The 13,885-nt window shown below is 38.2% G+C and overlaps 1 protein-coding gene across 3 annotated transcripts in view; it reads left to right on the forward strand.

Annotated features, from left to right (window-relative positions):
* The window catches only part of FAM131A (family with sequence similarity 131 member A), a 55,655-nt gene that overhangs the window by 22,164 nt on the left and 19,606 nt on the right, over window positions 1-13,885 (forward strand). The window contains exon 2 of one of the 3 annotated variants that reach the window (XM_063442891.1): window positions 11,519-11,643. The exons of the other annotated variants lie outside the window; for them this stretch is intronic. Within the exon in view, the coding sequence (XP_063298961.1) occupies window positions 11,519-11,643 (125 nt within the window). The remainder of the gene's footprint in view (window positions 1-11,518; window positions 11,644-13,885) is intronic. 3 annotated transcript variants of the gene reach the window in all.

Here is a 13,885-nt window from a genome sequence, read left to right on the forward strand (position 1 = left end):
GATATTGAGTGGTGAAGAGATGCTGATTGGCACAACATGGTGTATTGCCGTGCATAAGCAAAAGCCTCCCAATGCTTTCCTTTGGGAAATCATTGGATAGGCTGAGATCATCAAGATTGATGATCTCAGCCATGGTGGTTGGCCAGCCAAGGCAAGAATAGCATGGCGATGGAGAAAAGGTGAATAAAACAACCTTTTTACTCCACAGAGAGGGGGTCCAGTGATCTAAGCAACTAGCCCAACACTATAGTTTCAGGAATATATTTTTGAATTCCAAACACTATATTGCTCCTTTAAGGGTTGTTGTAGCCCTGACTAACAGTTGACCACTCAAGACTGCTGCTTTGCGGTGCTCTCCACACAACTGCAGCCAAGCACAATACTAGGTACTTGAATAACAGAGAGTATAGACATATTATAGATGTATAAAATACATATTATAGATGTATAACAGACAGTATAGACATATTATAGACATATAACAGACATTACGGACATATTATAGACATAAAACAGACAGTATAGAGATATTATAGGGTTTAGTTGACCATTGAATTTACTAAATAAACCTCTATCGCACAGGACGGGTAAGGAGTGAAGTTGGCAAAGAAGCTTGATTTATTAGAAAAACTCTCATTGTACCACACATTATGTGAAAGAATAAGTTCCAGGTCACTCAGTGAACACGACACTCGTTATTTACTAAATCAGGGGTAGGCACCCTTCACCACTGCAGATATTGTGAACTACATCTTCAATAATGCTCTTGTAGCCTCAATGCTGGAAAAGAATAAGGTGCTATGTAGTTCACAACATCTTGAGTGCCGAAGATTGCCTGTGTGCGTGATTTGAGGCTAGGACGGAGGTTCGCAAATATGCAGCAATCGATCAGATGCATTCGGGGTCCGGATTAAAATCAGTGCTTTTGCATTCTAAATATTCACAAAGCACCGGTTTTAATTAAATTCGAAACCAAACTTTCTCAAATTATCGTTTACATGTTTTTTTTGCAAGTGAATGATAGTTCTATTTGCCCATCGGCAGCACTAACAGCCTGCAGACAAATAGTAAAAAAAAAAAAAACCTCTCGTCGGTGTGATGGTTAATATGTGGCAGCTGGCCAGCACCACATGGCAGATAGAGGCATATCTGCTAAATATTGGGGTGAGGATGGTAGGTAGGGTTTTTAATTTTAATGGAAGGTGGTTAGCCGACTGGGGGCCCCATGTCAGTATTTGGGAGGTGGGGGTAGACAGTGGCACGTCAACCCCCTCTCTTTGTATAATTAGTTTGTGATTTAAGCATTTCTCATGATGCTCAGTCAACCTAAAAGGCTTCCCTGCTTTAGTGTTATACTGGTGGTAGGAATATTTTATTTACCAAATGATGGGTTTGTGCACTCTGTTCTGGCATAACTTGTGGATACTGTTTCAGTAAATATTAAACAAATTGCAAGCTATCCAAATGTCCTGGATGTTCCTGTATGCTGCTGCTAGACATTAATGATGATTTATGGTCATGGAGCTTTCACTGCTGCAGATCAGTTGCACAATGCTGTCAGACCTAACTAGCTGTTTGCAATGTACCCAGACATGAAGATAGATTGCCAGGTGTACACACCATACCGTCTGCTTATTTACAATATGTGACATGCAGTGGCTGTTTGATAGAGTTGCATTATGAAACATTTTATTATTTTTCCTTGCTTTTGCAACGGTATAAATATTCACGTCACAGAAAATTTAAAAAAATTAAATAAAAAAACAGACACCAGGCTTGATATGGCAGCGTGTTTATTTGTTCTTGCAATGACATCATGAATTGGAATAACCTTTCAGGTCTATAAATGTCCTTCAAGCCTTCAGTAACCACCTGCAGCTTACTCACATTAATAACCAACGGTGCACACAATTCTGATTATTCTTTGAGAATCCTGTCAGTGTTACACTTATTTAGCTACTTGGGTGGTGATTCACCAGTAATGAATATACACACATATATCCAAGAAACCAATTAAATAAATAAATATATATATATATATATATATATATATATACATTTGTGTTATTACTTTTTTTTATGTATATGAAAAATAGGATGAAGCTAAATTATGTGTTTGATAGTATAGTGCAGGGTTGGCCAAAAGGTAAATCCCCAGATATTTTAAAACTACAATTTCCATGATACTTTGTCATTCTAAAAGCATTCTAAAGGCATACAAAGCACCATGGGAGTTGTAGTTCTACAACATATAGATTTTGTGCATCCCTGGTATAATGTATGGATAGCATTGTATATAGATAATGTGTGCTGCTAAAACCGACATTATGCATTTTTTTAGAGCCATTCACACCACTTTATTTATTTATCTGCTCTGTTATTCCACATCAATTAGTGTACACACTATACACTGGTCTATACACTATACACTATACACTATGGGAAGACAGAATGGCCTATAAGATTAGGCAGAAAGAGGCTATGCAAGTTATAAGAGCTTCCAAATCACACACAGAAGAGAAAATAGCACAGTCAGTAAAAAAGGGGGACAAAACTTTTTTTAGATACATAAATGAGAAAAGAAAAGTAAAACAAGGATTAGTTAGATTAAAAACAAAAGAAGGAAGGTATGTAGATGAGGATAAAGGTCTAGCTGACTGCCTCAATGAATATTTTTGTTCGGTATTTACAGATGAAAATGAAGGAAAGGGGCTCAGTTAAGAAAAACGATAAATGAGTCATTTATTACACATGAGTTTACAGAGGAAGAGGTTCTATTTCAACTGTCAAAAGTAAAGACAAATAAGTCAATGGGACCTGATGGAATACACCCAAAGCTATTAAAAGAGCTTAGTGGTGTACTAGCAAAACCATTAACAGATTTATTTAAGCAATCATTGTTAACGGAGTAGTCCCAGAAGATTGGAAGTTAGCGAATGTTGTGCCCATTCACAAGAAAGGTAATAGGGAGGAGTCGGGCAACTATAGGCCAGTAAGCCTTACTTCAGTAGTGGGGAAAGTGATGGAAACCATGTTAAAGGATAGGAACACATGGATTTCAAGATCAGAGACAACATGGGTTTACTTCAGGGAGATCATGCCAAACTAATCTTATTGATTTTTTTGATTGGGTAACTAAAATTATAGATCAGGGTGGTGCAGTAGACATTGCTTACCTAGATTTCAGTAAGGCTTTTGACACTGCTGCACTTAGAAGGCTTATCAATAAACTACAATCTTCGAGTTTGGATTCCAATATTGTTGAATGGGTAAGGCAGTGGCTGAGTGACAGGCAACAGAGGGTTGTAGTCAATGGAGTATATTCGAAGCTTGGGCTTGTCAACAGTGGGGTACCTCAGGGATCTGTACTTGGACCCATTCTCTTTAATATTTTTATTAGTGATATTGCAGAAGGTCTTGATGGTAAGGTGTGTATTTTTGCGGATGATACTAAGATATGTAACAGGGTTGATGTTCCAGGAGGGATAAGCCAAATGGCAAATGATTTAGGTAAACTAGAAAAATGGTCAGAGTTGTGGCAACTGACATTTAATGTGGATAAGTGCAAGATAATGCATCTTGGACGTAAAAGCCCAAAGGCAGAGTACTGAATATTTGATAGACTCCTAATCTCAACATCTGAGGAAAGGGATTTAGGGGTGATTATTTCTGATGACTTTAAGGTAGGTAGACAATGTAATAGAGCAGCAGGAAATGCTAGCAGAATGCTTGGTTGTATAGGGAGAGGTATTAGCAGTAGAAAGAGGGAATTGCTCATGCCATTGTACAGAACACTGGTGAGACCTCACTTGGAGTACTGTACACAGTACTGGAGACCATATCTTCAGAAGGATATTGATACCTTAGAGAGAGTTCAAAGAAGGGCTACTAAACTGGTTCATGGATTGAAGGATAAAACTTACCAGGAAAGGTTAAAGGATCTTAACATGTATAGCTTGGAGGAAAGACGAGACAGGGGGGGATATGATAGAACCATTTAAATACATAAAGGGAATCAACACAGTAAAGGAGGAGACTATATTTAAAAGAAGAAAAACTACCACAACAAGAGGACATAGTCTTAAATTAGAGGGGCAAAGGTTTCAAAATAAAACCAAGAAGTATTACTTTACTGAGAGGGTAGTGGATGCATGGAATAACCTTCCATCTGAAGTGGTAGAGGTTAACACAGTAAAGGAGTTTAAGCATGCGTGGGATAGGCATAAGGCTATCCTAACTATAAGATAAGGCCAGGGACTAATGAAAGTATTTAGAAAATTGGGCAGACTAGATGGGCCGAATGGTTCTTATCTGCCGTCACATTCTATTTTTCTATGTTTCTATGTTTCTCTGCACATGGTAGAATGTGTTGTAGAGCAGCAAAATATGACCCGTCCCAATAATATGGTTTCTAATCACCCCACTCATTGGGGTTTGGAGGATGTTCTTTTGGGACTAGTGTGCTGTATTCACCATTGTCAGGCCTTGTCTGGTTGTAATAAGCCAGATCCCATTTGCCCTTTTCTGGGATGGAAATCCTCTTAGCTCCATAGGGTCTGTATTATGCTTAATCTCCTCTTTGAGCTGTAACAGTTGACTAGGTGCTAACCCATATCGTTTCCTCACTTTTTGTCATTAATGCTAATTAATAGGTTTCTGGTCTGTATGTCCTTGGTCTGCATTCCCATCTACTTATCTTTCTTTGTGTTTCAGTTTCACAATGGGATCAGCTGGACACTGATGACATTGCACAGACTGTGATACTATCATGGGCATGTAACTGACACTGTCAGGTGTAGGTGGCTGTAGCTGGCACGCCAAGTCGCCAACATCTGTAGCACCTTGTATGGTACCTGCAGTAGCAGCATGCCACATGTTTTCTCTAATCTTTAAAGGATTTCCAATATATGGTTGTCATTATGTCCATGACAGATTTGTTTAAGTGTGTTGTGTATGTGTGGAGATCACTGTGGCAGTATAGATACATTTTAGTGTGGTCCCTTCTTGTACCAGGAACGTAGCTTTATTATAATGTATAGAGTCTCTGGGCACTGTTTTTGTTTTTTCTTGAAGCACACTCCAGTATGAATCACCTCGCACACAGGATATGGGAGTACAGAACATTTTCATGTATTACGTAAGAGCACTATGTCCTTTAATATACAAGTATATATTATTATTATTATTGCCATTTATATAGTGCCAACAGATTCCGTAGCGCTTTACAATATTATGAATTTAACTACAAATAGGACAATTACAAGAAAACTTACAGGAATGATAGGTTGAAGAGGACCCTGCTTAACCCCTTAAGGACACATGACGTGTGAGATGTCATGATTCCCTTTTATTCCAGAAGTTTGGTCCTTAAGGACCAAACTTCTAGAATAAAAGGGAATCATGACATGCCACACATGTCATGTGTCCTTAAGGGGTTAAACGAGCTTACAACCTATAGGATATATACAAACAGCTGACAACTAAAATAATATTTGTTTTAAAGCTAAAAACTTATTTTTGATAAGGTTAAATTTTACCTAGATGACTAAGCATCATTGAATTGTTTTAATTTAATACATTGCTCCAAAGCTTCTGTGAATATTAGATGTAAAACTGCGGGGGAAAATTGCTAAACCTCCCCCATAATGTTTTATTACGTATGTGATCACTGTATTGTACTATTTTCAGGTTTCTTACATTCTGTTTTATGGGCATTGACACTTGATTACATGTTGGGAGACAGCAGTAACAACTTCCAAATGTTTAAATTCCACATTTAGGATCACATCTAGACTTGTTATTACTGAACTAATGGTGCGAGAACACACTCCTGACCAGACTATTGTCAAATTATTTATTTCTCACTAAAAATGGAGGTTCTTTGTGTAAAATAATGCTTAGCTCAGTGTTTATGGATGTAAATATCCTCAAACTAAAGTAACACTATAATGTCAGGAATTTATTGTGTTTAACTATTTAGGTAACCGTCCCCCCCTCCGATCACAATAATAAGGTAATTTTACTCACGTTTTCTCCCACTCCAGCAAGTTTCCCGCGGCTGGCCCCGTCTTGCTCTTCATGGCTGGGATCATCAATCTTGATGATATCAGGCAATCCAATGCACTGGGAGGCAATTGCGCATGCGCGTTAAAATGCTATGATGCACCAATCAGCATCTCCTCATTGAGATGGATTGAATCAATGCATCTCTATAGAGTTCATCATCTCCATGTTAAGTGTCGAGAAGCTGAACGCCAGTGCTGCACACTGCGCAGCACTGAGACAGGAAGCACATCTAGTGGCCGTCTGATGGCTGTACAATACAGTGATCACATACGTAATAAAACATTATGGGGGAGGTTTATCAATTTTTTGCCGCAGTTTTACATCTAATATTCACAGAAGCTTTGGAGCTATGTATTAAATCTGTCAAATGTTTTCATCTATTACTTCTTTTTCTCTCTAACCATCATCTCTGAATATACAGGGCCTTGCAAAAGTATTCAGCCCCCTTGGCATTTTTCGTGTTTTGTTGCCTCGCAACCTGGAATTAACATGGATTGTTTGAGGATTTGCATCATTTAATTTACTGAACATGCCCACAACTTTGAATAATTTTTTTAAAATTTTTTTTTATTGTGAAGCAAACAACAAATAGGACAAAATAACAGAAAAAGTCACTGTGCATAACTATTCACTCCCCTAAAGTCAATACTTTGTAGAGCCTCCTTTTGCGGCAATCACAGCTCCAAGTCGCTTTGGATAAGTATCTATAAGCTTGCCACATCTTACCACTGGGATTTTTGCCCATTCCTCCTTGCAAAACTGCTCCAGCTCCTTCAAGTTGGATGGTTTGCGCTTGTGAACAGCAATCTTTAAGTCTGACCACAGATTTTCTATTGGATTTAGGTCTGGGCTTTGACTAGGCCATTCCAATACATTTACATGTTTCCCCTTAAACCACTCAAGTGTTGCTTTAGCAGTGTGTTTGGGGTCATTGTCCTGCTGGAAGGTGAACCTCCGTCCTAGCCTCAAATTACGCACAGAGGGGTACAGGTTTTGCTCAAGAATATCCCTGTATTTAGCACCATCCATCTTTCCCTCAACTCTGACCAGTTTCCCAGTCACGGCTGCTTAAAAACATCCCCACAGCAGTATGATGCTGCCACCACCATGTTTCCCTGTGGGGATGGTGTTCTTTGGGTGATGCGATGTGGTGGGTTTGCGCCAGACATAGCGTTTTCTTTGATGGCCGAAAAGTTAAATTTTAGTCTCATCAGACCAGAGCACCTTCCTCCATACATTTTGGGAGTCTCCCACATGCCTTTTCACAAACTCAAAAGGTGCCATTTTGTTTTTTGCTGAAAGTAATGGCTTTCTTCTGGCCACTCTGCCATAAAGCCCAACTTTATGGAGCGTACGGCTTATTGACTTCCTATGTACAGATACTTCAGTCTCTGCTGTGGAACTCTGCAGTTCCTCCAGGTTTACCATAGGTCTCTGTGCTGCCTCTCTGATTAATGCCCTCCTTGCCCGGTCCGTGAGTTTTGGTGAGCGGCCGTCTCTTGGCAGGTTTGCTGTTGTGCCATGTTTTTTTCAATTTGGTTATGATAGATTTGATGGTGCTCCTGGGGATCATCAAAGATTTGGATATTTTTTTATAACCTAACCCTGACCTGTACTTCGCAACAACATTGTCCCTTACTTGTTTGGGGAGTTCCTTGGTCTTCATGGCAGTGTTTGGTTAGTGGTGCCTCTTGCTTAGGTGTTGCAGCCTCTGGGACCTTTCAAAAAAGGTGTGTATATGTAATGACAGATCATGTGACACTTAGATTGCACACAGGTGGACATTATTTCACTAATTATGGGACTTCTGAAGGTAATTGGTTGCACCAGAGCTTTTTATGGGCTTCATAACAAAGGGGGTGAATACATACGCACATGCCAATTTTCTGTTTTTTATTTCTAAAAAATAGTTTTATGTATATATTTTTCTCATTTCACTTCACTAACTTAGACTATTGTGTTCTGATCCATCACATAAAATTCAGATAATAAAACATTGGACTTAAGGCTGTAATGTAACAAAATAGGTAAAAAGTCAAGGGGGGGTGAATACTTTTGCAAGGCACTGTACGCCACTACTGGCAATGCAACAGTTTTATCTATTAACCTGTAGTGGTTCTCATGACTGTTGTCTTGTTAAAGTTTGCAGTCTGAACTTTGTTCTCTTATTAACAGTTAAAACCCAAAGTTCTCTAGTACATAGCCAAAACAAAACGTGTGTCACCGTGTAAATACATATAAACTGCAATGTATATTGCAAACATGAAGCTCAGATTGTTTTTCAGTGCATCTATTATATGTAAACATGAGGTAAAGTGGCACTTTATCACCTGCACTTTACTTCATCCACAGCAGATTCCTGTCACAGTTCTGCACTTGCCGCACATCTTCTCTCGAATAACGGAATGTACGCTCCTCTAGTTAATTGGAGCATCACTCAAGAACCTTCTTCCTGAATTAAGAAGTAGTGCCCCGGGCTCTTGGCAAAAATGAGAAGGGTCACATAAAAATGTAAAATAAAAAATGATTTTTTTTAAAAGTATTTTTCAACAAAGACAAAAGCTTGTTATAATAAGGTAGATCTTCACTGACTTAACTGATGGTTTGTTTGTACTGTTAACCAAATGACATTGATTGTGTGCACTGTTACCAGACGTTATTGATTGTGTGCTGGGCTATCAGCTATGACTGATGGTTTATATAAAATGTTTGCACACATCAGTGGTGGTTTTATATGTAGTGTTATCAAACCTTTCAGAACGATTGCAAACAGTGTTATCAAGTGCTACTAATGATTATTGGGTTGTGGAATTAGATGATGTGACTCTTTTCTATCCACTAAAAGCCAATGGAATTAATTATTCCAGGTAATGCTATAGTTACTGGCCTACAACTCGCTGTAACTGTATTCTTGCCATTATACGATTATTAATGTCACGTGTAGTCAAATGTGGATTTTTAGGTGGCTAGTTAAAATGATATATTTATATGTATTAACTGTCATTTATGTTCATTATTTCCAGGATAATATATGACATTTTTACTAGCCCCTCAATACACAATAACAAAACCTGTTAACCTAGGATTTAACTTTGTTGCAGACAGCTATCCTATCTCATTTATGCTGTGTCTGATCTAATTGGATCTTAACCTAGTGACCATTTATCATTCGGTTCTGTTTTGGAAGGTGTTGTTTGAATTGGCCACTTTGTTTATTTTAGAAAAATATCTTCACATTTTCAAGACTCTTTTTTTTGGGATTTTGTAAGAGTCTCTGTTAATTGGAGTGCAGAACAAAGAATAATATTTTAGTTTTCTCTCACCTTTACTGGTATCCTATGAAGCGGATCAAATAAAAGAAAAACAGGTAATGATGGCAATCTGGTTATGTATGGAGAGGTTTAGGGAATAATTAGAGCGTGGATACAAAGGAAAAACAAACAGACGACTGATAGATATTGTCCCCAAACAAAGGTAAGAGCTTTAATTCAATCATGCCAGTAAACGCCAGTGCACATAATCACTGTGTTAGGTGTGTGAGACCTAAAGTGCACCTTAGCAGTTTAATTATTATGTTATAACACACACATTTTTCATTGTAAAAGGATACTCGTGGCAATTATTGTTAAGCAAATGGAATATAATCCAAAGGTCGTGTTTTGTGCAAGATTCAAAACATTTTTTTGTTTATTGCATTGAAGCATAGAACAATTAAAAAAATCTATAGCCACCGCAGTGATGTCAGGCAGCAGACGCTAGTCCCTGCCATTCCAGGTGATGTAAACTACTGACAAAGCATCATGGGAGATGTAGTTCATACCGTTTGGAACGTCAACAGTTGCTGACGTTGAAGGGAATAAATTCTGTTTTCTTAGTAATCAACCTATTATATCTTTGTAATAGGAAATCCGAAAGCATATTGATGGTGCCTTATAACATTTTTAGAACTGTTCATGAATCAATTATTTTTTGTTTTGTTTTTGTAAGCCAATGAAGGTTTGAAGGGGTGATTATATAAGTTGAATATAAAGATTTATATGTTCTAGCTGACTGTGGAGCAAGATTGAGTTGGCTAGTTTCTCAAGCTGTGTGGTGAAAAAGTTAATAACCTGCCAGAGCCCATCAACTTTAAGCAGTTTAGGTCCATATATCCGCAACGTTTTAGAGGTGGAAAACTAGTTCTCATTGTGTTCCAGTGATCAAGAGCCAGAGTAGATGCATAAGAGCATTGGTTTCTTCTTGAACAATGTGATGACCATGTTTGCTATGTGGACTGAATAATCTGTTAATTTTCTGTGATAGTAGTGGCACAGTTCCTGTTACCTATGTAAATGGGGACCAAAAGGAGGGCATCCCACCTCCTGTACATTACTTCTGACAGAGTGCCAAACTGCTACATTGCTTGCCTGCTGTTCTAACTGTTTCTTCTTTTCCCTGTGATACGACTTTCATTGCAGCACTTCAAGAGACTGCTCTATCATTTTGACTGTTCTGCATTCTGTTTGTCCTAACACAAGGAATAGACCTGAGCACTGTTGCATGCTATTCGTTGTGTCTAGAACAGAATAGCATTGTGGACTAATAGCTTTGTAGTTCTAGAAATATAACCCAATTCAAGTTATTAACATATTTTAGGAGAATTGAAAACTGAATTATTCCTTTAATCTCAGAGGAAGCAAAAGTGTCAAAATCGATGGCAGCAAACCCAACTCTTCACCAGTAGAACCGCTCTGCAGGTCTTTCCCATGAATGTAGTTCAGTTATATTGTCAAAACCTTTGTACAGAATGTCATTGTTTTCCAAAGTTGTCTTATTTAGTTTTCTTTTGTCTTTGGAGAAGAATTCAGTGTCACTTCAGCTTTCTGTTGCATCATAAACCTCCTTTTCTTTTGCCCAATTCTTTCTTTGTGTCTCTAAATTCAACGAGTGATCCCAATATCAGCAAAATCTGTTTAAGGTCTGACCATTTCTAATAATATTCATCACGATAACAAAGTAATCGTGTAGTGTTTTTACTCCAAAGAGAATTTAAAAGATTGGCAAAATCTCAAGGACTTTACTAATTGGGCTGTTGGTCATTTGTCTCACAATTGGATTCCACTATGAATACTTATCAAAATTCTGATGCATCTAGTGTAGATCATAATGTCTTCCTATCCCTTGAAATAAGTCAATAGTTGTGTAAGATCCCTGTAGATGTTATCTGCCTAATGTCTTGCTCTGGTACACATACAGCATACTTTAAAACACTGGACCACTACACATTTTCCACAAGAACCAAAAAGGCATATTTGGAAACAGAAGCACCGTAGGCACATTGAAGTATTGTAGGCACATCATTTATTTATTTTAATAGCTACACTTTAACAAGTCTTCACTATGCCCATTCCACTGGGTGTCCTGTCCTCTGCCTATACTTCTAGTCCTCTGTAATCACTGCGTCTCCCAACAGTGGAAGCCCTGCGTGTGGAGTGGCGCGAGGGGAGGTGCAGTGCTGCTCTTTACCATCAGAGAAGGCTGCCTGTTGTACGAAGGTTTATTCTGCGAGTCCCAACGGAGAGTCAAGAGTTCCTGGAGGTGACGAGTCTTCCATTGCTGTTATCCAAGGCTTCTGCCCCTGCCTGCTTAGCTTGCTACGTTAGATTCCGTTTTCCCTCCCTTATAGAATGCTCTGCCCGGAATGCGGTTGGAATGCATTGCTATGCAAATCGGCCATAAATAAGTTGTTCCTAAATTGTATTCATGACAGTGGCATATTATATATAAAAAAATAAAAAATAATGAAAAATTACTTTATACAATTGAATTGTGAAAAAAATACTCATATACATTTTTTCTCCTTGTCTGGGTTCTGTATTCATCTGCAGTGTGAGCTATAACAAAGCTGTGTTGGTTTAGTAATGCTATTCGTTTAAATTGTACAGTTACATTATGTATGAAAAATATGAATTGAATTTGTCAGCTTTACCTATTGCTGCCAAATTCAGGAACCCAAATTACATATATAGCATTAACGTGGAGAGTTGACCTTTTATTACCATAACCTTTTATACTGGTCTTATGGTTTCAGTGACTGGTAATATGTTATTTTATAAGCACATTTCAGCCACTCAAGTTACACAAATCAAACTAACAGTGCAACAGAAAATGAAAATCAGATTCATGTATTCTTACAAAACCACTTGCATCTAAACAAAAACCCAGTAGTACCATAGCAAACCACTTACCTGAGACATATTAGATTCCTGGGAAACACTAAAGTCAGTTGCTATTTATATATTATAAAAATATGTATAAACTATACATATTGTTTCATCGTGTTCCCATCAATTTCAGGCATCCTCGAACATAGTTCCCAAATGCAGCAATATGAAGAAAGCAACTGTGATTGTGAGTGAGCCTGTCTGTGTGTTGCATTCTACATCAACTGGAATGACAGGGAACATCTCTAACATTCCAACTGTTGAAGAACAAAAGACAATAGAAATAAACCAATCTATAACGTAATAATTGCGTAATGTATGTAATGCTATCTCAGGGGTTCTGGAGATATGCAAACGAGCTGACCTTTCATGGTTTATGATGTCTCCAGAACCTGTCAGTAGCATAATTTCCCATAGTACCTTTGTTAACATTAATTCATGTAATATATATTGAATAAATATCTCGAGGGCCCTTCTAGTTATCAAAGTTATCTAGCATGCAATTTAGTTATCAAAAAGGCAAAAAGGACTCTTTCTAAAAAGTGTGGCAGGAAATGTTTCAGATTTGATGGGATTATGTAAGCTTGCCTGTTAAGATGCCGGCTTAAAAACAAAACAAAATTAGACGTAGGGAGGAAAAAGTACCACCCTTCTATGTAGATCTGGAAGAAGAATGCTTTCTCACTTATCACAGGTCTGTCTCAGCGCAAGACACACAAAGCTTTATTTTGGATCTTTGCTTGGCAAACAACACAATCGTTGCGGTGAAATGAAATGATGCAGTAAACACATCTCTATTAAACCTCATTTGTCTTTTATTGCATTTTCCTTTCTTTCTCTCCCCCGTATTTACTTTCTCTGTTTCCCACCTGATGTTTTCTCGTTCTGTATCCTGGGAGATTATGATGAGGTTTCCATAGAAATTCACCTTATTGCAGTTGGATCTCAAAGCGAGTGTGTAGGAGGGAAGGTCTAGATAGGAGAGCGTATTATCTTTTATAAGTAGACATTATGCATGATTGACAATTGCGGTGCACGTTCCCTAGCCTTCTTACCCCTTGCAGAGCATTTCACAGCATGCAGTCTTGCAGCCTCTTTCTAGCATTGCACTGCAGACCGGTTTTCTCTTAACTCTTTCTCTCTGACAGAGTTCTCTGTATGCAGCACTAATTACGTCTCCAGTAATCGTATGAAACAGCCAAAAGTCTATGCAGCTTTGAGCATTAGGATATGCGTCTAAAAAAGCATCTTTCCTTAGTGCTTTGCCCCGGGTTATATGCTTGCATTCACACTGCCTATGACTAATGTTTGAGGTGGGTTTTTTTCTACAGGCCGTATCTCTTTTCCTCATTATAATTATCATCTACTGTTATTCGAAATGTTCAGTGAGGGGTTCATTTTCTCTCCCAATGTTCCGCATGCTGTTTTAATGGCCTGAAATTTGGACTCCCCATTCTTCCTTCTTGGGTATGTCAGTGTTATGGATTCTCTGATTCATACTCTCTCTTTTCCATGTTTCCCAATTGTACCAAATCTAGCTTTCCTCCAACATGAATCAACTTCCGGAGAAGAGGTTGCATCGAGTATTGGGGACTGTTTTCAGACTCTTGTTCAGT

Source organism: Pelobates fuscus, chromosome 2 (genome assembly GCF_036172605.1).
Source record: "Pelobates fuscus isolate aPelFus1 chromosome 2, aPelFus1.pri, whole genome shotgun sequence".
Taxonomy (NCBI): domain Eukaryota; kingdom Metazoa; phylum Chordata; class Amphibia; order Anura; family Pelobatidae; genus Pelobates; species Pelobates fuscus.